This window comes from Dipteris shenzhenensis, chromosome 17, assembly GCF_047967505.1.
Source record: "Dipteris shenzhenensis isolate YYH24624 ecotype China chromosome 17, Dip_SZ_1.0, whole genome shotgun sequence".
NCBI lineage: Eukaryota > Viridiplantae > Streptophyta > Polypodiopsida > Gleicheniales > Dipteridaceae > Dipteris > Dipteris shenzhenensis.
Window position 1 is genome coordinate 19,303,766 of NC_141612.1, and position 27,462 is coordinate 19,331,227.

Here is a 27,462-nt window from a genome sequence, read left to right on the forward strand (position 1 = left end):
TCAACCATGGAGACCATAGGCATTTATGGTCCAAAGCGGTAGCTCTGAAGAAGATTTAGTGGATGACCAAGCAGAACAAATGCCACCCTAGTCACAACCGGCCTACACAACCGTTAACAAGGCCCAATCACTGGAACTTGTCTAGCCACCCACATCAACTTATGCTCTTTCCCAGGAAGCAACATCTTACTTAGAGCAATGGGGTCTAGGTAGTTTGCATGACAGCCTTAGATCCTTGGAGGACAGTCCTATCCTGACCACCTACATCAAGGACTTTCTCCATTCTTACTACTCCAGCAATGCAAAGGATGGCAAGTACGGTACAATCACTGTACAGCAGAGCCACTAAACATTATCCTCGATAGTACAGTCATTCAAAGGGCTTTCTCACTGCCAAAACAAGATGGCAAATACCCTAAACGGTTTGCTGATGCAAAGTTTATCGAAGTACAATCTCTCCTCACCAAGGGTACCTTGATCCATAGAGATGGCATATTACTTCGCACAATCCTTGACCATCGCCTCAACGAAGCAGCATAATTTCTATCCACAATCTTGGGAATAAAGTATGGCAAGGAATGCTCCCTTCCACTCCGCACATTTGTTTTGCTGAGTAGGAAGCTAAAACAAGACTGGGTCCAGCACTTCGTCATTTTCTTTACCAAAAAACTCGATGGTTCTTTAGGCCAGAAATGTAAAATTCCGCACTTATTGGCTATAATCATAAAAAAAGAACTACAAGAAAGAGAAATGACTCTGCCCCAGTCACCAAAACCAATTGAGGAGTTGGACATACCCTTCTCACCAGTATGGGAGCCATCACCAACTTCTCCAACTATCACATTGATAAGTACAGATGCCTTAGCAAAAGTACCAATTCTGGAAAGAGGGATTGCGGAATTGCCCCAGGAAATGCTACAGGTCGGTGCACAATTGCAACCACTAAGTCTCCACCAACAGCACCAACCCAAGCTCGAGACAAGGTCAGCACCTGAACGTGAGGAAAGATCAGCACCAGATCTTGAGACCACATCACCACTCGAACCGCACATCGATGCCATGCCAGTCAATGAGCCCCAAGGAGAGCTAGTGCCAGATTAGCAGTATGACTATTGTACACAAGGGACTGAAATGCCATTGGAACAACCTCCCCCAAGTATTACAGAATCATCGGGATGGCTACATGGGCACCACTTGTATCAGCAATATCACCAAACCTCATCCCATGTCTGTCATTCTCCAACATCAAGCTAGCCAAATGATCCAAATGTCAAAACTATTCACTAGCTTGGCCAAGGAAGCATATGCAAGAGAATTGGAAAGGTAGACTGCATCAGAAATCAAAGACAAATTCCAGGCAATTGCCATAGAGGTCAAGGCACTTTGGGCATAGATAGATGAGAAGGAGGTAGAAGAAGTGCGCATGAACTAGGCTCTCCAAGCTCAAGAGAAGGCAGTAAGGGATGTGACCTCCAACCTCCACCAAAGTCAAACACAGCTGACTGCGGTAGTAGAAGCAACGGCAATCCTACAGACCTACTATAACTCCTTGACATCTGCACATGTGCAACAAACAGAGGTAGTGGCGCAAGCTCAACTCACTCTCATTCACAAAGAAAAAGAGCTCTAGGATTGCAAAGACAAGCTTGAAGACATGAAACAATCTTTGGCAGTACGTGCCTTTTGCATTGATGAACTTACAAGGGAATGCCGACTCTTAAAAGACCAACTTGCTACTGTTCAAGAGGCCAGCACTTCACAAGCCCAAGTCTTGGACCAATGGTCCAATACCACTGAAGACATTCCTCAATAGGCAAAATTCACCTTGCAAATGAAAAAGCTTAATGAGGTATACACAACCATCTACCATCAGTACAAAGAAAAAATGAATGAGATGCACTCCCAAAAAATAGCCATCTCCAAGCTTGAACTCCAACTGCTAGTGCACAACAATGTTGCATTGGAAGATAACACCAATGATGCCCCATTACAATGCACAACCGCGGTATACGAAGAGCTTGTGGCTGCTCTACAAGTGGAAGATCACCTCAACGTACACGTGCTTATCCAATGGAAGCAACTCCAAATCAGGATCATATCTGCTCATCCAACAATCAACTAGGTACGATCAATCGGGACTAAAACCCTATGCATAATTTTCCAAGACTTGTCTGAAGATGAGAAGAATATCTTTTGCCTGTCTACACATGCCGGGTTTATAACACTCAAGATGGATGCTTTCATTGCATATGTCTGCCTCATGGGTAGTCCTCCCCTCAGGGTTATTGCAGGTTTGTTGCCATTGCTACAAAGGCCATCCCTATTATTTGCATGGCACGACATAACCGACATCCAACCCATGCAGCTGATCATCCCATCGCACCAGCAAAAAGAAGTGTCGGAAGATGACAAGGCCTATCTCACATCCAACTTCCCATATCTAACCACTCTTTCTGCCAACATCATAACCTCACTTCCCCTTGCTACTACCACCCTCTTAACCTTCCCCGAGCTCCATCCTAACATCTATTCCCTCCATCGTCTCTTTGCTCATGCCTCTCACCATTTTCAACTTACCCAACAGTCACAAACTTACGAGCCCCTCACACCTAGCTTTTTCCTCTCCCTTGCTAATCCTACCCTTGAGGATTACCAAGCTGCTCAAACCATTTGCCCAATTCTTCCCCCCCTCCCCTCTGCTCCCCCTTTTGCCACTATCACTCAGCCATATTTCTCCCCAATGTCCCCTGATTCTCTCCCGGCCCCATCATCACCTCCGACACTTCTGGTGCTTCCATCAGTAGAAAATGATGCAATATTTGATTTTGAATATCATGATCCGGATAATCCAATTCGTACGCCCAAGCCAATTTCCAATGATGGGTATGATTTTGATGGATGCGTCAATTTTACGAGCAAAAACCTATGAGCAGGTTTATCCGAGCGTGTTTTTCAAGAGATTTTTAAAAATGTTTTTCTTTAGGAAACATGGTTTTTACACTTTTATTTTCACTAGAACTAGATCCCTTTATCATAAAAATATACAGACTAGTCACTCATTCATTTTTACACAACATAATTTTCTTATTTAGAGACATCCCTTTGTACCCCTGTTATTACCTTAAAAAAGTATTGATTCCTTTAAGAAACATTCCTCATAATCACTCTCAATGTAATAATACTATGCATATATAATTACTTATTAACACATTTATATCATATGGCAATATCTTTTTAGTGTTTTTATAGCATATTTATGGACATGTTTCTAAAGAAGTTTAAATTACTATAAATAAGTATTAACTTGGGCTTATATATCACTCTCATAAAATACATGTAATATTTAATACTATATATGAAAAATTTTCCAAAATATAACTCCATAGATGTGCTCAAATGGGGTGTTCCGATCAATTTGAGTGGTTGAATGACTATATTTGGACATTGGATATGAAAGTTATGTCACTTTTAAAAGTGCTGTCCAAGGTAGTTTCGCCAGCGAAACTACCTTGGGAGACTTGCTTCAAAGGGGTTTCGCTGGCGAAACTACCTGGATGGCTTGCTTCAATGAGTTTTCTTTGAAGAAACTCTTTCATGAAGATAGGTTGAGAGAGGGTTTTCAATGTCACCCCCTATTAAGTAAAAGTTGTAAGAAGGATAATAAGGGAATTTTCATAGAGAAGTCTACTCTACATGTGGGTTTCTTCAAAAGCCATCCCATTATGCTCTCACCATTCCTACAGATTCACCTAAAGATTTTTGTATAAAATAGGCATTGCTATAATACTTTGAATATTTCTAAGTGAAACTATGTTTTCTTCTGATCGATTTTTGCCATATTTATGCATAGTTGGAAGCTTTTTTTTTCCTTCGCTCGGACGCTCGGAAGATTTCGCTCAGAAAATGCTCGTCCCCGATTTTGATGAGATACCACTTCCTAGTAACCCCATCAAGGAATTTTGGAGCAAATATCCTGATATGAAAACTCGCAGTGGATGGACCCTGGATAACATTCCTACCAACCTTCGTTAGCATCAAATAAGTGAAGGTTGGATTAGCAAATTGGATCCACAACTTGATTGGCGCCGTCCCAAGCTCTTTGATGTAATCTTCTTAAAGGAGTACTTACGGGCACCTCCATGTCTCAAAACCCATCCCAAGTTCTATGCAGTTCCACGGTGTAAAAAATGGGAAGCCAACATACACACTTTGGCTGAAGATTGAGTCATTAATTGGCCAATGATCGAACCCTACTCTGGTATAGAATGGAATATCCAAGGCACCATGATCCGAGCACTTCAGCAGCATGAACAAATAATGCATGGCAACATTGATCGCTTCCTTTGCCAAAGTGCCATATTCTATAAAACATTAGAATTCATTCTGGAGGTCCCATGTTACCTTGATTCCCATTTGCCTCCACTCAGCTTTAATCCCAATGAAAGGATTGATGCTCAGATTACAAGCCGACTCTATCAAAGAGTGATCTTCTTGGAGGCACGCCACTTATCTTTGTTCGAGCAAATGGTAGATACAGGCTACCTAGAAACTGCACAAAAATTGTATGGTGCTAAGGCTCTACAGTAGGATCGACTGGCACAACACAAGTTCCACAGCCACTAGACTAAAAACATGGCAACCCAGGTACATGATCGCAATAAGCCATAACCCGCCGAGGATGGGTAATAAAATGGATCTGGGAGTATGTTGACTCTGTGCCAACATGAACTCATGTAGAAAGGGAAGGTGATACAACTTTGTGATACAAATTTGTGTTAAAACTTTGTCTTACAACTTCTAGATACAACTTTGTGTTACGACTTTGTGTAACAACTTTGTGTTACAACTTCTACATGTAGAGAGAGAATGTGTTACAACTTTGTGACACAACTTTGTGTTACAACTTTGTGTAACAACTTTGTGTTACAACTTCTACATGTAGAGAGAGAATGTGTTACAACTTTGTGTTACAACTTTGTGATACAACTTTGTGTTACAACTTTGTGATACGACTTTGTGTTACATGCAGAGAGAGAAGCACTCCAACTTGTATAAATACCCCATAATGGAATGAAGCCCACACTCTTTGGGGCATTGTATTGAGTCTACTTTGGTATTCCAAGAATTTGTCTCAGGTGTCCATGCTTCCTTGCACTGCATGTCCAAAAGCATGTCCTAACCTTGCAACTCCTCCTCCCCTCTCCTCCAACCTTGCAACCCATCCTCTCCCTCTCCTCCTCCCTCCTCCTCCTTCCTCCTCCTCCTCCCTCCTCCTCCTCCTCCTCCCTCCTCCTCCTCCCTCCTCCTCCTCCTCCTCCCTCCTCCTCCTCCTCTCTCCTCCTCCTCCCTCCTCTCTGTTCTTTCCCCCATGCTCTTACACCTTCTTCCTCTCCCACTCCTATGCTCCCCTAAACCCTTTGTTCCTCAACCCTTAAAACTCCACGATCTATGAGGGAGACGAGTTCTCCACCATGTACTCTACCCTAACCTTGGAACCTTCTTCTAAACCCTGGAACCTCCTTTTGAACCCTGGAGCCTCCTTCTAAACCTTGGAACTCTTTCTAAACCCTGGAACCTTCTTCTGAACCCTGGAACCTCCTTCTCAACCCTGGAACCTCCTTCTAAACCTTGGAACTCTGTCTAAACCCTGGAACCTCCTTTTGAACCCTGGAACCTCCTTCTGAACCCTGGAACCTCCTTCTAACCCTTAAACTCCTCCTAAACCCTACAACCCCTAATGAAGGCGAAAGCCTTCATTACCTCAACAAAGATGATTTACGTTCCTTTTACACATACATGCACTTTGTTTGCTTACCACACTTAAGCCTACGTCTCTCACCGGAACACGACTCGAGGTCCTTAGCTACACATATACTACAACCGACAATCCCAATATATCTGTAGGTGACCAAAAGCCTCGGAACCCTGCAAACATAGAATACCTAGCTCTTCCTATGAAAGCAGTAGGAAAGAGCCAACATATGTTGACTCTATGCCAACATTATGGTATAGTGTGGACATGCTATGATTTATCTTTAGCTTATGCACCACATCTTCAATTAGTTAATTTCTACAAAGGTTTCTTCATCAGTGAGAATTTCCAAAGGACAACCAAAGCGTGAACAAATTTGATCAAAGAGAAATTTGGAACTATGCTTGCCTTGCTATTGACTATGGCCTTGGCCTCTGCCCCCACTGAGTCACATAATCTGCGGCCACCAATAAATAATGCTTGAGATGAGTGAGGGAGTGGTCCCACAAAGTCCAACCCCCACCTCTCAAATGGTCCATATGATGGAATAGGCTCAAAGGGCCCAAGAATCAACTGTCGCCTTCCAAACTTTTGGCATACTTTACAACTTCGACACCATTCATATACATCCTTATGGAGGCATGGCCAAAAGTAACTTGCATTAAGAATTCTCCTAGCTATGCTTGCTGAAGCAAAATAACCAAAGCATTCATGACACATTTCTAGGATTCTCCTAGTCTCCATGGGATGGACCACCTAACGGAGCACCTTATCTTTTCCCAATTTATAAAGAATGTCATCAATAATAGTATAGGGACAAGCCTTCTTCTTAGTTGTGATACTTGGAAGCTCTTGTTCTCTTGCCCACACCTCTTGACCTTTAGAATTCATCAAGACTATCCCCCCGGCTCCTTGTTGGCATGAAGGACTAAAAGCCCCATCAAAATACAAGACAAAGTCTCCCTTTCATCATTAATGTCCTCCTTATATTTCTTTTCTTCTCTTAGATCCTTCCGTCCTGTGAGCAAATCTGCCATAGTGGACCTAGTGATATTTTTGTTAGAAAATAATACAACGTCTGTGCTCAACAGATAACAGGATCTCATACACAAGAGAGAAAACAGATAGTATGGAGAATCAAAAATTTGATTACTATAGAACTGATACAATAGATGGCACTGCCTCCCAGCCGTGCGCTCCTGTGAGAGAAGCTTCGATGGCATGCCATAAACAGTAGAGGATGGAGGCTGGATGCTAAGGAATCAGGGTTGCTATAGCCAGTGATGAAATGGGCTTCACGGGCTTGCTCTTATATAGCCACCAGTCGTCGATTGGGCTCAATTGGGTGACCGACCTAGTCTGCCCAAAATGGTCATCCCGAAATAGGCCACCGACCACACGATAGAACCGGTGTGCAAAATAGAGCAACTGACCTATGGTCACCGTTCGGCCCACAGCCATCCGGGATCATCTGGGACTCCAAACGGGCCTCGCAACCCGAGAGTGGGCTGCTCCCAAAAATGCACCATCTACCCTCAATGCGGTTAGTCATGTGATGCCTTCTTGCACTTGCATGTAGCCTAGTTGGCAGTGTGCCAACTCTGTCCAACCATCAGGCCACACATGGCCCCCATCTGGTGTCCAAACCAGGACCTATCGGATAACCGAGCTACTCAAATTCCTTCTCCTCATATGGAGGGCTTACAAGTAGAGTTAGCTGGTTCTTGCATAGTTACATGAGAGTGGAGCATTGATATCTAACAATTTTCAGTGAGACAAAAGAGAAAGAGAACTCTTGAAGCTCTAACAATCATTTTGCAAATCTCCCCCCAGGATTAGGCTTGCAAACTAGATATGCTAATACAGACTGAGAGGTAAGGAAGAAAAATGGCCGAGGTAATAAATAGAAGCGAAACTTTCTGATTGAAAACACCAAAGAGAGGGCTTGCTTCTCCATTTCTTCATACCTTGTTTCCACCTCTATAAGCTGTCGGCTGGCATAATAGATGGATTGCATTCTACTTGCCTCTCCTTTTTGTAGCAATATAGCACCAATTGAATGCAAAGATACACTTGGATTTACATAAAAGTCTTGAGACCAATCAGGGGGCCTCAATATTGGGCCCTTACTCATGGCCTCCTTAAGTTGCTGAAAAAACTCTTGTTGCTCCACAACCCATTGGAAAAAAACTCCTTTTCTTGTCAACAACAAGTTCATGGGATGCACTATCTCTGTGAAATCATCACAAAAGCATCGATAATACTTGCTCTTTCCTAGAATTCTGTGAACACCAGTGACACTCTCAGAACTTGGCAATGCCATGATTTCTTGAACCTTGTCAGGATCCATTTGTAGGCCTTCTTCAGACATAATATGCCCCAACAAGACTACTTTCGTTTGATCCAAATGACACTTGCTAGGATTTAAACACCCTTTTGCTTCATCAATCCTAGTTAAGGCCATCTTTAACTTCTCCATGTGATCTATGCATTGAGAATAAATGCAAAAATCATCCAAAAACACCCTTATGAACTTTCCCAAGTAAGGCTCGAGCACTTGACTCATGAACCTTTGAAATGTAGCTGGTGCATTGTCAACCCAAAAGACATCTTTCTGTAAGAAAAACTCCCCAAGGTGTGACAAATGATTCTTTCTTTTGATCTTCCTCCCAAATACAAATTTGAAAATACCCAGAATACCCATCACATATAGAATACATCTCATGTCCTGCTACTTGGCCTAGTATTCCATCTTGGAATGGTAAAGGAAAATGATCCCTCTTAGTGCATGCATTCAAAGGACGAAAGTCCACACCAACCCGCCACTTAGTTCCTTTCTTTGGTGTGACAACTATAGGAGATATCCATTTTGAATCATCTTCATCAACAGGAAAGATGAATCCCACCTCAAGTAGTTGTGTTACCTCTTTCTTTAGTGCCTCTCAGCTTGGATCACCTCCAATCGCCTTAAGCGTTGCACAAGTGGCTTGCTTTCTAGCTTCAACTCAATCTTGTGCTCCACAAGAGAGATTGGTCAAACCTATGAATAGCTTGTTGCAAAGAGATATGGAAAATCATCTAACATATCCAAGTACTGGAGCTTCTCACTACCTGATAGAGAATCACCAAGAAGCTATTCATTACATTGGCCTCGTTTAGTGTGCTCCACATCCTCCACATGAAGTGTCTCTATAGGATCTTCTTGTACCACCACCTTGTTCCCTCCTGACTCATTCGGATCAGCACCAAGACAAAGACCAAAGGCCACTCCTTCCACCTCACCCTCTGAGCTGGACTCCTCGCAGCTACACCCTGTCTCTTCTTCTTCATCGGTTAAGTCAGAGCTCGAACTCTCTGATGTTGAAGACTCCTGTAGTGCACCTTGTTATCATTTCCTTGCAAAATGAATTCTCCAGTATCCCACTTTTGAACAGCCTTCACCTTGCATAGCCAAGGCCTTCCCAAAATCAATGGATAGGCACGTGCATCTGGCTTGGTAGGGATCACCTGAAAAGTAGTCGGCACAGAAATTTCACATACATCCACTTCTAGATTCTTCACAACTCCCAAGGTCTTAACCCTAGCGTTGTCAGCCAATTTGATGCGATAAGGAGAGGTAGTACTAGAGTACTTTAAATCAGCATCTATCATGGTCTTCTCACTCATGACATTAATCGATGCACCTCCATCAATGTACACATCAACCATAGGTACATCATCACCAACATCTATATCTACCTTTTAAACAATAGAAATGGCACTTTTCTTCTTTTTCTTCTTTGACACTCTTGTGCTTGCTAGCTTTCCCCATTCTTTCCATAGTTTTGGAGACAAAGCAAGTAATTGACCAAAGGTGATATGAGCTTTCTTTTGTTTAAGGTCAGACAACAAGTCATAGCATCCTGCCTTGTCCTAAAGGAAAGTCTGACTATCTAATTCTCCTTCTAGATGCCTTCTTTTTCTTACTACGGTGTTCCTCTTCTTGATGTTCCTCATCTACTTCTTCCTTGCTTTCTTCTTCTTCTTTTGCTTTACCACGCCCCAGTTTAGCCATCATTACCTCTCTTTCCTCATCCCTTGAAGAAGCTTCTAATAAGGATACTTGTTTTTCTTCTTTCTTTCTCAATCTAGGACACTCAGGGTGATAGTGACCTCTTTCATTACATTCATAGCAAGTGACCCCACTCTTATCTCGAGGCCTATCCTCACTCTTTGGTGCTCTAGGTTGTCGTGCATTAACCAAATGCAATTTCAAATCAGCAAACTGTGCCATCAATTTGGAGATATTATGATCTAGCTCAGAGGACGTTCGTACTTGAGGAGTGCCCATTACCTCCACCTTAGAAGTTAAAGCTTCTTTCTTAGTCACAATGTGAACTGCCTCCATGTATGTTGTTGGATCTTTACTCATTAGCGAAGACGAGGCTCCAAAGCCATAAGAAATTTGCTCATCTTTAAGTGCTCCATCCATGAGAGATTTTGAGGGTCCGATGATGCAGATGCCACAGCTCACAAAGCTACCCTTTCATACTTTGTTCATAAAGTTTCATATCGGATTGCCAATGCAGAGACCATGTCACCCTCTCCTTGATAGAACCGGTCCAACTGCAACATGAAAGCATTTGGCAACTCCACTGCCCCAAATCTCTGCTTCATTGTAGCCACCACTTGGTCCCAGTACTCCGTTGTAGAGTCGAGCAAGGCCTTATGCCAACTCAAGGCTACACTTTCAAGAAAATTAGGCAAAATCTCTACCCGATTCTTCATGGACCATCGAAAAAGCGGGCATCCTTGAACAAAATCCCGAAGATAAGACTCCAGGTCTTCCCCTTGGGTCCCTCAAAACACTGGAATCTTCACCATGATGAAACATAAAAAGGAAACACCAAGATCCAAATAATATCCCAAACAAGATCTAAACAAGATCCCATAGAGCCTTAGTATACCAAGACCAACTTATTATGCATAACCACTTGTTGAAAACCCTCCACAATGTGATCCTCAACAAAATCTTCAAAAATAAGTGACCAATCATGTGTATACATGCATTCAAGAATCACCCTTCTCACAATTGGAAGTGCACATAACAGCTTCAAGATATTGTACTCTTCATCATTTGCATAGCAAAAGAAGTTGAAAGCATTGAGAATCACCACTCCACTATTATAGTCAAAAACTACCCAAAGACTCAACTCTTCTTCACACCAAGCTACCAATGCATGAAACAATCCCCAATCTATCATTGTGCCTACTAACAGTGTTGTCAATTCACCAACATATTCAAAAGGGCAAACATAAAGTATATGATCATGATGACTGTGCAAATAGCTTGAGCATCACTTTCACAATCCTTAAACAGGCTGCAATCTCTTCTAATGGAGTTCTTCCAGGCATCTTCTTTATCACATCAGAAAACACATGCCTATATTAGGCATAACATGTAATCAAGTACACCCAAGACCATTTAGTAAGTGGGATGAATCCAATACCAAACGTACCCGGCATCTCCACCAAAAAGATGTGACATGAAATTGGGGGTAATAAACTCCATGCACCTCTTCACTTCCTACTACTTTTGAATTGAGTGACAGATATTTATCATTGAGAAAGGAACATTAAAAAGAAGCTTTTTTGCCAAGATACCACACCATACTTTCCTCCCTTAGATGAGAATGAAGATGTTAACATCCCAAGTGATGTTGTACTCAAGCATAGGGAGAAGGAAAGGATCAACAGAGGCCATAATCTCAGCAAGCCGGTCTGTGCCAAAGAGAAGAGCAATATGTTATTGAAAGAAGATCTTGTGGCTCAACATGACATGAACTGATATATATTGAGGAGCTTGAAGGGGCTGATTGGGTTGGATGGGTAGGTTCCGAGGAAACATTGCACCTCCTTCATAGATACCTTTACACTTAGCTCAAAACACTTTGCAAACTGTCATTAGACATAGAGGCCTATAACTTTTGGTAGAGACATGATACCAAAGATTCAAACACATATGGAGATGCACCTTGAGATGGCTTCACGTTGATACACATTTCGTAAGAAACAAAGAAGCAGCCAGAAAGTTATGGGTGGTTTACTAGATGGGGGTAAAAACTATCATGAAAATAAACTCAAAACCAGAGACTCATAACTTTTTACAGTAGTATTTGATTCAAGGTCTAATTACATAGAAACATGTGCCTTGAAGAGAGCTTCGCACTGATATAAGTTTCATAAAAGTCAAACCATTGAGCAAAAAGTTATGAGCAAAATACTAATAGGGGGTCAAACTATCATAAAAACTTGCCTCCACCCATGCTAATTTTGCCTAAGTAGGATGATCCCTCAAGACTCCACCTTCATCAATGATCCACCACTTATAGATTTTGCCTAGAAGAGAGTAAGTAACTACCTAAGTGGCTCAAGAAATGGATGAACCATGTGTGTGCAATGAGTGGCCGAATAGAAAGAACTTTTAAGGCTTTGAAGGAAAGAAAAGGGAAGAGAGACTCAAGAGAGGGAATACGAAGTGATCTTTATTGTCAATAGAGTGAGGCTCCACTCCAATGCAACTCAAAATACTACAAACACAAGGGAGAAGAAGAGGTTTCATATATACAAGAGGTAGTGGAAGCTCCAAGACTACTCATAGAGAGAGAATAAACTAGAGAGAGATGGACTCAAGAGTCTACATAAGAGAATATCTACAAGAGGGAGAGAAGGCTCATGGAAGAGGCTTGAGGAGACTAGAGCTACAGCAACATGAGGCCTAGAGGTAATGGTGGAAGAGATGATGAACAAGGGAGAGGAGGGCTCCTTTTATAGAGATTTTGTCACCCTCCTTCACCCATTTACAATTGCTGCCTGTAGATTCTTTTTCCCATCAATCATATAAGCTCGTATGTCACCATCCATGTCCTTTTTGGCTACTCTTGCCATGTGTCCCATCAAAAGATGCTAAAGACTCTTAAAATATTAAGAAAGTCAAGAGTCTTCCCACATAGAGCCCATAGGGACCCTCTCTTTTCCATATGTCCACATCCTCCTTATTCCACATGGGAATTCTAGAAGGATTCCACTTGACTCCACACTCCTCCACATGCCTTCCACATGCTTGGCATGTGGCCTCTCTTATATTATTGGAACACATGGACATGAGCCCACCTTTTTATATGACTCGCTCTTTCTATTTTCTAAAAACCCCATAATATCCCATACACAAATAACTCTCACCCCATACCAAGGTATTTATAATTCATACCTATGGTACTTACAATGATCCATTCCACTTATCCTCTTAATCCTATACAATATCTTAGAAAATAAAAATAAGTGAGAGCTGCTAGGCTATCACTTGATACTCAAACTCTTATCAAACATAGAAGAAAACAATACCAATGCCAAATAAAAAATATCAATTTTTGGTGTCACAATGTTAGCTAGTAGTAAAAGGTATGAAGGAAGGATGATTGTACAAAATGCTAGCTACAGTACTAGATAGGCATGCCATGTCAGCTCAATCGCAATAGATGCCACTATCTGCAAAATGGCACAAGAGATATGGTCATGTCAATTTCAAGTACTTGTTAGATCTCAGGAATCAAAATATGGCAATCGAGATTCTGAAGCTATAGTTTCTTGGAAAAGTTTGCAAAGCATTCTGCTTTGGCAAACAAAAGCAAACCAACTTTGACAGAAGTACTTCTTGTGCATGAGGTATTCTTGATTTGATACATACAGATGTATGGGGTTATGCCTAGACCCGTAGCATCAATGTTTCACTTTACTACTTGACTTTCATTGACAACGACAACAGATATTGTTGGGTCTACTTTCTAAAAGAGACATCTGAAGTCTTTTCCAGATTTCAAGAATTCAAAGGCATGGTAGAAAACCAAACAGATAGAAAGATCAAAGTCATGAGATCAGATAGAGGAGGTGAATACATGTCTTCAACATTCATGAACTTTTGTAGAAGTTACAGCATTTGAAGACAATTCACATGTGCAGATACTCAGGAAGAATGGAACTTTAGCAGACAATGCTAGAGCAATGCTTAGTGAGAAGCATCTTCCAAATTAGTATTGGGCAGAAGTGGCAGAAGCAATAGCCACTATGAACTATTTGCTTAATCGGTTTTTGACAGAGCCAATACAAGGTACAACTCCTTATGAAGCATTCACTGGACACAAGCCACACATTGGGCATCTCCACATATTTGGTTGCATAGCATATGCCCACATACATGATGATCATCACATGAAATTGGATGCGAAGTCACACAAATGCATCATGGTTGGCTATAGTGAAGAAAGCAAAGCATACAAGTTATATGATTCCATCAACTGAAAGGTAATTATCTCCAGAGATGTAATCTTTGATGAGGAATTAGAATGGAAAACCTCAAATACACAAGAGATGGAAGCATCGACTTCACAGTCATTTACAGAAAAGGTTGATGAAGAAGAGCAAGAATTGCCAGGGGGACGAGCATTTTCCGAGCAAAAACGTACGAGCGATCTGAGCAGTGGACCTTTAGTTAAGTCTAATTTGATACCTTCAATATATATATTTTTTCAATAAACATCATGTACAAAAAAATAAAGTAAAAATAATATTTCTTCCAAATAATTTATAGTCAAATGGTCTAGAATCTCAGGAAGATTGAATTGAGAGACATGGATAGATTTCTATAAAAGGACCATTCAAACACACCAAAAGGTCACCGAAAACTATAGTGTGGTGAGTAATACATTGTTCATACACAACTCTTAAAGAAGCTGTGGGCAACAAAATACTGTTTACATACATATAGCTATATTGTGTCAAGCAAATGACTATCAAAATGCACCCAAAAAGTCTTCAAAAGCTACAATGGTCATACAATATTTGTATGCACCTATGCAAGTTCCTTTGATATAACCACAAGTAGAGATAAACACCCTTCTTAGCAAGCAGGTAGAGCTTGGTAGAGTTCTTGCCTACTTAGTGCAGATTGGTGAATGAACATGTGTATCTTCTCATCTAGACCCAAGTATTGCATATAAATGTAATACAGATGTTTGCATGGGATATATCTGTTTTGCCCTTGAGAATGGCCCATAAAGTCCAGACATGTGCATGATGGGAACACTGAAACCACAACATTGTACTTGCTCCCTTTTCTACGTGATCCTGGAGTGGAAACTAGGTACTCCACATGCTCTCTAGGGACAACTATATTAACATTGTGAACAACACATTCCAAGGAAATAGACTTAGCTATCCTTGTTCTCATTTCACATGTCACCTCAGTTACCCATTCCACAACCATGCCATCCCTTGTGCTCGGTCTACTTGTTAAATCAGCAGATTTGGCCCTAGTGCATTGCTTTTTTAATCTAAATCCTCCAGCTACTAATAACCTCATTTCTTCCTCATCCAGGCTTGTCCCCTTCTCAATAGGCCACTCCCTCGGCACCTCAGGTGGTTTTCCTTCAATGCAATTTGATGGTGTCCATGTGTGGTCCATGTTATCCCCACAAAACCAAATCAATTGCCTTCGAATGCCTGCTTTGGTGTTGATTCTCCCAAAAAAGCTAGGTGCAGGAACACCTCTCTTTCCCGTCCTACCCTTGTGATCTATCAATTTGTGGCATTTGATTCCTTTGTCCTCTAAGTATCCTTGACATCTCACCTCACTACCTGCATTAGTTCTTCTTATAGCCCACATAGTCTTGTGTACTACCTCTTCTTCAACATATTGATTTGTTTTCAAGATTGGTGTGGTATTTTGTTTTCTCTTTCTTGGCTGATTTACATACTCATATTCTGGACGATGTGAATCATTTGCATACACTGCTTCTGAGAAAGATTTTGACCGCTTCCTTCTCACAGTCTTCAAATCACCCATACAATCTTGACCTCCAATAGTTGCATCCACCTTGCTAGCCACCTCATTACTGAGATCAATGAACTTGCATGAGTTGCTCCCTATGTCCCCATAAAAGTGCCTTCGAGATAGCTTTTCCAAACTAGGTCCACAACCCAAGTGTAGTCCCTTTAGATATTCTGTGTATCTTGCAGTTTGCAGCAAAGCACCCGTCATATCTGTCTCACAAGCATTTTTTAGTGTGACATATTTCACTCCGTCATTCGATGCCAACCAACTTCCATGGACTGACTCTGCAAGGTTGGCTCTAGGAACCAAAAACTGGTCAGATCCCTCCATGCCCTGTGTGTGCCACAACATAGATTAGTTTCCAATAATCAAAAAACAATAAAGTTGTGAATGAAATAACAATAGACCTACCTTGAGAATGTATTCTCCCCAATGAGCCACTCTTGCATGCCACCACACAATCCATGTTTCTAAAATGGAGATGTCCTTCTTATGTGCATGATGCTTGAACCACGAACGGAGGTTTTTCAACTCGATGTCCGCAGCTTCTTGAGATGGAGCATTCTTCCACTGTCTACACCTTAGCTTGAACTCCTCACGATCAAATGATGGAAGGAACTTAGCATGGTTTTCCAAGCTTTGCTCCCAATGAAATAAGCAAGATCTCTCTTTTTCTTTGAGCACCTTATTGGCATCACCATTGAATACCATTCTAATTGCACGCCAATTTGCTTGTGCCTCATCAGCCATAAACCCTTTAAATTGAGGCTTTGGGAATCCCTCCTTCTCCATGACTCTATTTAACATTTCCCAAAAAAGGATCTGGGCTTCTGTATCCTCAACCTTGAAATCCCCAATAGCAATAGTTTGTAGCTCTTGAACAAAAGGGTTGTAAACATGGCATGCCATTGTATTCCAATCATGCATACGTTTGACAAAATCAAAGCAAACCCAGCACGATCCTAACTCTCCACCTGGCCTCATCTTGTTCACTAGATCAACACCACTACCATGTCCCTTGGTAGACATCTTGAAAACATGACATCTTTCAAAAGAAGAAAATTCAAGTTGTCCAGGGAACACCATGCTCTGAAAATAATCATATACACACTTTCTTTTCAGTTGTAAAAGAGCATCATAACCATCTGCAAAGGATCCACTTTCAATTTGGGCCTCCCTTTTCCAACGTGCGAGCCTACAGTTAAGAACATGTAGCATCAAAATCCCATTACTTATTTTTCATAAAAACTTGAGTACTTTTAATCACATTAAGAGGACAAGTATGCACATACCTTCTCTTGTCCAAAGTTGGGGTAATCTTCTCTAGTAATGATGTCAATTCAGCATCACTCATGGCTTTCGGATCATCTTGAATGACGGCATCCAATATTATTTTTTTTGCTAATGTTTTTTGCAAGGCTTTAGGTCTTCCCATCCCATCTCTTTGTATGAGCTTAGTCAACCTAGCCTTAACTTCCTTCACAGCACCTCTAGAACTTCCTTCACCAACGGGATGCAAATGATACCCTGAGTGTATAACACACCTCTTAAATTGTGTATCACCCTTGGGGTGTGGGTAACATACGAATAGCCTACATGGGCACTCTTGCTCGCAGAAAGGACGAGCACCACAATGCAAACACTTAAGAGTACTATTTTCGCCAACATATGATCTTTGAGGACACACTCGTGAAAGTCTCCCTTGCCAATGCTTCTCATTGGCCTCTTTGGTTCTCTCCAAGTGAGGACAAAATATGTTTTTGCATTGTAGATGCCCACCACATCTTCGAATTCTAACTAAACCATCAAATCCTGTCATATTACTTGTTATATCATCCGTCCAAACATGGCTGTCGTATTTGGTTTCTGTCCCCTCAGCACGGTTAGGGAGGTCCGAAGCGGGAAGCTCAAACAAAATATTGCCATCATACTTTACTGGAAGAGCATCAACTTCTTGTATTGTTGTTACAATGTCCATAGCTTTTTTGAGTGCACTTCTTGCAGGAAGGTTTTTCAAGAGAGGAACCAAACTCATAGTCTTATCGGATTGTTCATCTACTTGTTTTTTATCCGACACTTCCTTACTGATTTCTGTCAAAAGCTTTACACCTCTAACAATGAAGGTGGTTCCAAACTGAGTGTCAAGATGAAACAAGGACTCCTCACCTACAAAGGGAACCTCAAAGGACAAGTCGTCACACTTGCTATCAAGTAGTTGATGCAAAGAGATTGAGCTCGGTGAAAGTCCAAATGCTAAGTGAAGGTATTCCCTACTAATGCATGCAACACCATTAGTTGTTGCGACTTGCAGTGTCTTCGACCTATTGTCATTGGACACAATTGCAAAATCCATGGAGCTTGTGGAACACAATCTCCCTACCAGTGTTGAGATCTATTGCAAGCAAACGAGGCACAAGTGAGCAAGCATGTGAGCAACAGTAGTTCACGCACTTGTCTCCTTTCGAACTCTATACTGACCAACTCTGCACTTGTAGTGCAAAAGCATAGAAAGAGGCCATCATTGTTCTTTGATACTAAATCAGCTAGACGATCAAACTCATAATATAACCACATTCATTGCCACCGCCACGTCCCAAGCACACAAGTCCTTGTAACCGCCAATTCAGAAGAATCTACTCATATAATCAATTCACAACATTCAGTCTGACCGCCCACGTTCCAAGCACTCAAGTTGGCACCCCATTTATCATTCATTGAAACTTTCTCTACGATGGAGAGGATGGAGAGTCATTAAAGAGCCATGTTACTCAAGGTTGATTTTTCCAAGTCCAATGCACACGAAAAAGAACCACTACAAATTAGTTTCGCTGGCGAAACTATATTAGCAGATGCAACTAGCTCAAAGAATGGATGGGAGGTGCTGACGGAAGCTTGGATGGAGGGTTTGTCAATTTCACTACACTAGCAATCTTCAAGTTTATGGGAGCTGTTGCTTATATCTCTTACAATTTCGGCAATGAAAAATATCAAAATGTCAGTACTTTACTTTAAACAATGGAAAACATCATCTTTAGGATATCTCTTACAATTTCGGCAATGAAAAATATCAAAATGTTAGTACTTTACTTTAAACAATGGAAAACATCATCTTTAGGATACCTTTGCCGAAGAGGCCTTAAATGGGTGTGTATCCCTAGTCTAATTTTTATTCTAAAAACAATCATACCAAAGGATGGAATAGTTGCAAGAGAAAAATCATGGACATGATGCCATCATTAGATCTAATGAAATAATAGAGCTCAAGAAGGTTAATGGATTGAAGGTGGTAGGCAAAAGTAAAGACATCGCCGGTGAAACACTATTGGAAGCCATTTCATTTGGAGTTCACAACTATAGTTTCGCTGGCGAAACTAAACGGGGCAGAAAAAGGGTCTTAGCGAAGGAGGAAGGTCGAAGGGAAACGAAGAGGGAGAGGGAGAGGGAGAAGGGGAGGCAGAGGCAGAGAAGTGAAGACTAGTTTCGTTGGCGAAACTAGTTGGTGAAACTAGTTACTAGTTTCGGAAACTAGTTTCGCCAGCGAAACTAGTGAAGTAGTGTCGGAAACTAGTTTCGCTGGCGAAACTAGTGAAGACTAGTTTCGCCAGCGAAACTAGTCAAGACTCTAGGATGACACCTTAGGATGACACCTCCTCCGCCGCCTCTATCTCCGCCTACGCCTCTATCTCCTCCAAACACCTACAAACGCCCACGCCTACGCCTACGCCTCTATCTCCACCTACGCCTATGCCTTTATCTCCGCCTACGCCTTCAAAAGCCTCCGTCTCGACCTTTATCTCCGTCTTTATCTCCGCCTCCAAACTAGTTTCCGAATCTAGTTTCGCCAACGAAACTAGTTTCGCCGGCGACACTAGTCTTCACTAGTTTCGCTGGCGAAACTAGTTTCCGAAACTAGAAGGAAACTAGTTTCCTAAACTAGTTTCGCCAGCGAAACTAGTGAAGACTAGTTTCGCCGGCGAAACTAGTCTTCTCGCCAGCGAAACTAGTTTTCGAAACTAGTAAACTAGTTTCGAAAACTAGTTTCGCTGGCGAAACTAGTCTTCAAGCTATCCAAGCAATCTGTGGGGCTACCGAGGAGTTGTGGGGCCTTCTTCCTTTAGCACACCCTTCTCGTGAGCTAAAGTAAAGAGTATCACAAGATGTAGCATTTTTACGGGAGGTTTAATGACGTCATGAAAAATACTACATGAAATCCGCATTTCAGATTGAAGAAAAGTTTCATGTATGTTTGGCATCCGGAACAAGACTCATCGATACTTCTTTTCGACCGCAGACGGCCACACTCTGGAAAAAATCCGCTCGTCCACAGCACTGAGCAGGGGTGGGCGTGTAGGCCTTGGGGGGGGGGCACTATTATCCGAAACTAGAAGGAAACTAGTTTCCGAAACTAGAAGGAAACTAGTTTCCTAAACTAGTTTCGCCAGCGAAACTAGTGAAGACTAGTTTCGCCGGCGAAACTAGTGAAGACTAGTTTCGCCGGCGAAAGTAGTGAAGACTAGTTTCGCCGGCGAAACTAGTCTTCAAGCTATCCAAGCAATCTGTGGGGCTACCGAGGAGTTGTAGGGCTACCGAGGAGTTGTCTGGTTCACTTTTCCATTTCCACAAGCAAAAGTTGTTTGGAAAAAATCCGCTCGTCCACAGCACTGAGCAGGGGTGGGCGTGTAGGCCTTGGGGGGGGGGGCACTATTATCCGAAACTAGAAGAAAACTAGTTTCCGAAACTAGTTTCGCTGGCGAAACTAGTGAAGGAAACTAGTTTCGCTGGCAAAACTAGTTTCCGAAACTAGAAGGAAACTAGTTTCCTAAACTAGTTTCGCCGGCGAAACTAGTGAAGACTAGTTTCGCCGGCGAAACTAGTGAAGACTAGTTTCGCCGGCGAAACTAGTGAAGACTAGTTTCGCCGGCGAAACTAGTGAAGACTAGTTTCGCCGGCGAAACTAGTGAAGACTAGTTTCGCCGGCGAAACTAGTCTTCAAGCTATCCAAGCATAGGAGTTGCTTGGCTACCGAGGAGTTGTAGGGCTACCGAGGAGTTGTCTGGTTCACTTTTCCATTTCCATTTCCTTTCACTTCATCTTCTTCTTCTTCTTCTTCATCTTCTTTTTATAGTACCTACAATCGCGCTTTTTATAGTCTTCTTTTTATAGTCATCTTCTTCATCTTCATCACATCACTTTTCCATTTCCACAAGCAAAAGTCCTTCTTCCTTTCACTTCATCCTTGGAGGATAGAGAACTTGAGACCTCGGTTGCCTGCCTCTCGCAGGACCTCCACAAGCTGTCGCTTTCCCACCTCCATCACCGCCCTCGTCTCCACCGCTAGTGGCTTGCTTGCCATGCTCCAGGAGCCCCACCCCGCTCTCAAGATTCACGACCTCACCAACATCAACACCTTCGTCGATTACTTCTGGCCCGAAATCTCCACCGACATATCCAGCTTGTATGGTTTTTCGGAACCCCTTTTCCTTTTTTCGCTTGCTTATGATGTGCAGTTTGGAGGGTGTTTAAGGTTCTACTTTTGTCCGTTTTTCTTATCCAAGCAATGTGTGGAGGGATTGCTTATGTACCTCCATCCAACAAGGAGGAAAAGCTTGGGGTCTAAGTTGTGGATGTCCACCCAAAACAACGAAAAGTAGGGGGATCCTTCGCCGGCGAAACTGGTCTTCACTAGTTTCGCCAGCGAAACTAGTTTAGGAAACTAGTTTCCTTCTAGTTTCGGAAACTAGTTTCGCCAGCGAAACTAGTTTCCTTCACTAGTTTCGCCCTCGCCCTCGAGACCTCCAGCTCTCAAGACCTCCAGCTTCCTGCTCCGACCCCTTCGTCCTCCACGAGTTCGGAGATTGAGCCGTTATCGTTGGAGCGAAGACAACCACACAAGGAGGAGCTTACCACATATTTTTCAATTTTTTGGACATACATGAGTACTGCGTTGGATTCAAACTCAAAAAAGGTAATGCCCGGGGAAAATTCCGTCTCCATCGGTCGGAGCTAGGCGGGGGAAGAAAATCATCCCTCTCCTCGCTCAACGTCGTCCATGGGTCCCTCGCCCCTCTTGCCGCCTCCTCCTCCTCCTCCTCTCATCGCCTCCGCTTTCTTCCCCACCCCTCCCCTGCCCTCCATAGCCTCCTCTTCAATTCCTTGACCTCCAAAATCCCCCAGCCTATCGGTCGTGGCCACCGCGCCGTTGTTTCCATGTCTCGCTCCACCGCTTCTGGCTACGCTGCCGCCCTTGCCGATGTCGCAAAATCGCAGAACATCCTCGAGGCCGTGCATGACGATGTCGAGAAGCTGGGTCGCTGCCTCGAGGATAAGCAGTTCTTCTCCTTCATCAACAATCCTGTCTTGAAAGGCGAGGACAAGAAAGCCGTGATCAAGAGCTTGGCTGCCGAGGAGACGTTCCAACCCGTCACAGTGAACCTTCTCAATCTCATAGTCGACAACAGAAGGACTGCGATTTTGAAGCCTCTGGTGACGGAATTCGAACTGCTCTACAACGACATGACGGACACGCAGGTCGCGGTCGTCACATCTGCGGTTGAAATCGACAAGTCGCAGCTCTCGCTCATCGGAAAGAAAATCCAGAGCATGTATGGCTCGAAGAACGTGAAATTGAAAAATATGTCCAATGACTTGGGCTTGTTGGCTTCTCCAACAATAGGCTTTGGTACGTACAAGGGCGAGTTTTCGGTCCCTTATGTTAAGCGGATTAACCCAGAACAACACAGTGACTGCCTGGATGAGCTCGGCCCAGAGGCAGATGTTGCTGCATATGCCACGGTTTTGAGACATTGCGCCAGTCATCATTACGTATATTGATCGGGGATGACAGCCCGGCACGTCTACAGGTTGGCATCAGTTAGTCTTATTCGTAGAGGAGAATTATCTGCCCAACTATCTAGAGCACCTTTCCCCTGATTTCGGGAAAGATCGACTTCAAATCAAGGCCATTCGGCTTTTACGAGTTTCCCCTCTTCCCAAGTTTCGCTGGCGAAACTAGTGAAGACTGGTTTCGCCTTCACTGGTTTCGCTGGCGAAACTAGTCTTCACTAGTTTCGGAAACCTTTATCTCCTCCACCTTTATCTCCTCGACCTTTATCACCATTCATGGCACATTCACCACCATGGTAGACATGGCTCCGACGTCCAGAGTCTCCACGTAATGTCCTAACTCGTTGATGTCAATCTACTATCGACGGGCGCACTTCATAATCGAAGAACTGCTAGAGAAATCGCATACTTAGAGAAACACGAGGCCTTCGTTGGGCACACGACAAGAGCAATACAAAGATAGAATCGTGCTAAATAACAGATTTAAACGATTCATCACGAGTCATATGAAGCGCGTGCATCTTGGGGAAAAGACTTGGCAAGGGTGGTGAAACAACGTGCAAAGCAGGAGATGGATGGGGAAAATGATCTAAAGAGAGCGAGAAGCTGGAATGAGGACTAAGGACGAAACAAAGAGCTATAGAGAGAGAGAGAGAAAGAGAGAGACAAAAGGACAGACAGACACAGACAGAGAGAGAGAGAGATAGGGAGGGGGGTACCAAAGGTGTGAGGATAGGAGGGATGGAGGAGGTGGGTTGTGGTGAATTGAGCTGAAGAGAATGGATTGGGTTGGATTGGGAGGAGGAGAAGGTCTGAGAGTGGGAGTGAGAGAGAGATGTGTACCGGTAAGTTGTTGCTTTTTCAAAATGATACTGCTTTTCTTCCGGCTCAAGAATCTCCCTCTTGAAAGCCGATAGTCGACACGCCCCATGTGTAGTCCTTGGGATTGCAATTGGAGGACGGATGCTCGTTCAAAAGCAGGATTGGGGAGGGATTGGAGGATGGTATGCTTGTTTTAAGGACATTTTCTAGTTTGGCTCTCTATGAGGATGCCCTTACTTTTCTCCATGACTCTTTTAGCGCATGCGTTGCTCCTATCCTCTCTTCCTCCTGCCCCTCCCCCCTCCCCAAGCACCACCTTGTCGCTGCCCCGCTCTCTCCCCCCATGTTTTCTCTGCCTGCGCCCTCCTTTCCCTACAGCTACTCTTCGAATCGCTCTCTCGGCATTCTTGGGCCGCACTCGGATTGCTGACGGACCAACGAGTGATCTAGGGATTTGTTTTGCAACTGTGATACAATACAAGACCCGTTTTGAACCTATACTTAGACTTTGTTTTATGAAGCTATTTGTTGTGAGAATTCATTGGTTTGTTTGGGGTAGAGTCATTTGGACAGTATGTTGCTATTATCCCTATCTTTGGTTTGAAGGGGGTGTTAGGAGGCAAAACCTTGATAAGGTTCAAATACTTTGGAGAGAATGTCGAATGTTGTAGATGGAGTACTTGGTAATTTATGCTCCCCACGTTATTCAAATACTTCTCGATTATTCTCGGCTATGGTTTCGCCAACGAAAGTATGATCTTGTCTTCTTCACACAGTGCTAGTTATAGTTGAAGGGAGCCTCACTCATAACACGAAATGTTTATTCTTAACTTGCATTTTGTTATCAGAATAATGTATTGAGGAACTCCATTTTTTTCAATCATTTAAAAGAAGTTTCCTTTGACAAAACTATGAATGGCATTTTTATTTAATCATTTGAAAGATGGTTACACTCTGTCATTTTTCATTTAATCATTTCAAAGATGGTTTCACTATGTCATTTATTTGTTTTTCTTCTTGTGTAGGTGAGCTTATTGAAAGTTGTGCAACAAATGCCTCCAGTAAGTTTGGTTTCTTTTTCTTTTTCTAGTTGCATTTCACCTTTGCATTTTTGCAAATCTTGTAATTGAGTTCTTCGAACGTGTAGAGAAAGAAACGTGATGTGTCTAGTCCTATCACAAGAAAAGGTGGTAAAAGGAAGAAGCAAGAGTCAGAGGTCAAGAATGAACTGAAGGAGCTTGAGCAAATTGACATTGAAAATGATATTGAGGATCCTGGGGACAACAAGGATAAAACTATAGATGATCCATCCAACAAAGTAGGAGTTAAAGATGATGTGGAGGATATCATTCCAGAGTGTGTTGAGAGACCTTCAGGTGCAGATATTTTGGAGCTTCTTACAGTAACTAAAGAAATTCCACCTCCTCGAATTCCCTTGTGTCGTTGTCTCATAAACCCAGTTGTGCGTCAAATTAGGAATGATTTGACCATTTTGAAAAGAGCATTTGAAACAGAGGGATACATTCCGACCAAAGGATCTTTTATTCTATCTATCAAAATGCCTGATGGGTCTTCCAAGGATGTTGATGATGTCACAAGAGAACGTTGGGACAAGAATTGGAGCTTAGTTAATGATGAGTTTGAATCAGAGATAATTGGCACACCATGGAGCTTTCTATCAAACAAAATGTTCTTCGTGTGGGAAGGAAATCATCGTACGGCATCTTGGATGGAAAGCATAGAAGAGCTTTACACAAATATCAAGTCTAGACACATTAGAGTGCAAGCTCAAATTATTGAACCGGAAGCAAAGGATGAGCTTAAGCTTGTTGCTGCTCTACAAAGATTTAACTTGTAAGCTTTGTTGTTTATGTTTACTATATTGCGCAAGAGGGTTGGATTATTTGAATAATCCTTGAGATGGTAAGTGCTTGTAAATGAAACCAATTTTGATCCATTTAAGTCAATGGTTGCAGGCTTAATGAAGATGCAATTGTTGTTACTAATCTCAAGGATTATTTGTACCACACAAGCACACTCGTATCCTGTGATGCTCAATATTTTACTCAGGATTTTAGTGAGGAGGAGAAAAAAGCTATTGAGTTGGCAAGACAGAAAGAGGTTGGAAGTGGACGAAGGGTGTGGTATCCCCTCACCCAAACTATTCTTGGGAGGATGGTATTTGCTGTAAGTATTAGTTCTTTAGTTTATATATTTTGCTTTGTGTTCCAATAACATTATGATGAGATTATCTGTTTATGTTGAAAGGGGAAATGGAAATCAGATTTTGAGGCTCAATGCAAGAAATTGCATTCTTCCATGCCAAAGGATGAGAGAGAGTCCAAGATTCATGAGATTAAGAAGACTGTGGGAGCAACATATCGAAGAAAAATTACACGGGTAAGTTTTCAATTTACCAAATTTTGTATTTATAGATCACAAATTTGAATTTGTAGTCCATAAAATTCTACGTTTTATATCTCAGATATTTGAATTTATAGTTTGCAAATTTGAATTTATAGTTTTCAAATTCTAATTTTACAACTCATAAACCACAATATATGATTTGAAAATTATAAATCTATAGTTACAACTTGTAAATTTTTAGTTTGTACTTTGAAAACCTTAATATATGGTTTGTTGTGTGTATCAAAGTCTCTTCTAAAACTTTACTATTTGGCAGATGCTTTCAATAGTCAATCCTTCCCATGGCAAGGAGTGGTTTAATATCCTTTGGAATTTACCATTTGAGGATACATCAATGAAGATCACTTTGGAGAAGCTTTACCAAGTATCAATTGCAACCTGTTCCAAGGCAAAGCAACTATCTATTCTTTCTCTTCTTGGTGCAGATGACAATCTAAAGGAGAGTTATGGGATGCCTATGACTGACCATGGTTTCATACCTTGGCTTGCAAAAGAAGTATGGATGGACCATGTGTTGGCAGATGCTGGGCGATTGCTTGACCAAGTGATGAAATCATCAAGCATTGAGGGTGCAGCTACACTTCCAGACAGTCCTTCTATTCTGGAATACTTTGATGGCATTATAGTGAGACACAGGCCTTTTTTGTTTGAGCCTTTAGCTTCATTGATGACAGTTGCTGTTGTTCCATCCAAGCAAGTTGATCTTACAAATGCCAGCAGACGATTGGTTTACAGGTGCGTTTTGGCTTTCGTTTTCAATGGAAATATATCTTTGTAATACCTTGCATTCTCTTATATTATCCTAAAAATCATTTAGGTATCTCCATTATCTGGCTGCAAATAAGAGTCTTAAGGTGGTACCATCCATTTGCAAGGCTTGGACTATGCTTGCACCTGCTACTTATTGCATGTACACCTCTCATATTTTTAGAGAGAATAAGCATAAGGATGGTCATATATTGCTTACGGAGTGGGAAAGGAAGCACTGCCCTTGGTGGATCGAGATGAAGGCTGGAACATGTATCGAGGAAGAGAAGGAAACTTATGATCGCCATTTAAAAGGTGAGTGCAAGTCAAACTCGGGTTCGTCGGGCAACATGGATGAGGCACAAAAGAAGAGGCTTGAAGAGGAGCAAAAAGCAATAGTAGAAAAGCAAAAGGCAAGTCATGTGACTCCAAATAACAAACGTGGTGGAAGACCTAAACCAACGGGCACTTCTAACACAGGTCTATTTTCTTATAACTCTTTCTTTCATGTTTCAAAGTGATTAGAAGCTTCCTACAAATTTAATTTAGGGTTCTTTGTTATTGTAGACGATGATCCACGAAAGGAGGAGTCTCTTCTTAGTAAGAAAGTGTGTAATACGGATATGGTTTATGTTCCTTTGTCCACTTTCTCATCATTTGCAACTCATATCTCACAAGAAAACTACAAAGTTTGGGAGTATGATTATGTATCACTTGGAAAAGAAGTTAAGCAATACAAGTACGATGGGGCTTTTCAAATCATAAGAAATTTTTACCATGAACTTGGTGGCATGAAGAAGTCACGCAATGGAAAAAATGCTGCATGGAGTGTGGATTTTTGCTTGATTGACCTTCCTACAGGATCTATAGTGAGTGGAATCAAGGGTGGAATCCCTGGATGGAACATTCTAAATGAGGAGCATATCTCATGCTCACTTGCTATTGCTTCATCTGTGATGGATGATTATGGATGGACATTGGTGATGTGTTCACCTGTATCCAC

At 42.1% G+C, this 27,462-nt stretch overlaps 1 protein-coding gene across 1 annotated transcript; it reads left to right on the top strand.

Moving 5' to 3' along the window:
- The first annotated feature begins 13,855 nt into the window (after positions 1–13,855).
- Positions 13,856–22,451, top strand: LOC147891810 (ATP synthase delta chain, chloroplastic-like). The gene is made up of 2 exons (XM_087388512.1): positions 13,856–13,898; positions 21,586–22,451. The coding sequence occupies exons 1-2, from the start codon at positions 13,856–13,858 to the stop codon at positions 22,449–22,451; spliced, it is 909 nt and encodes a 302-aa protein (XP_087244638.1).
- Positions 22,452–27,462: the final 5,011 nt, after the last annotated feature.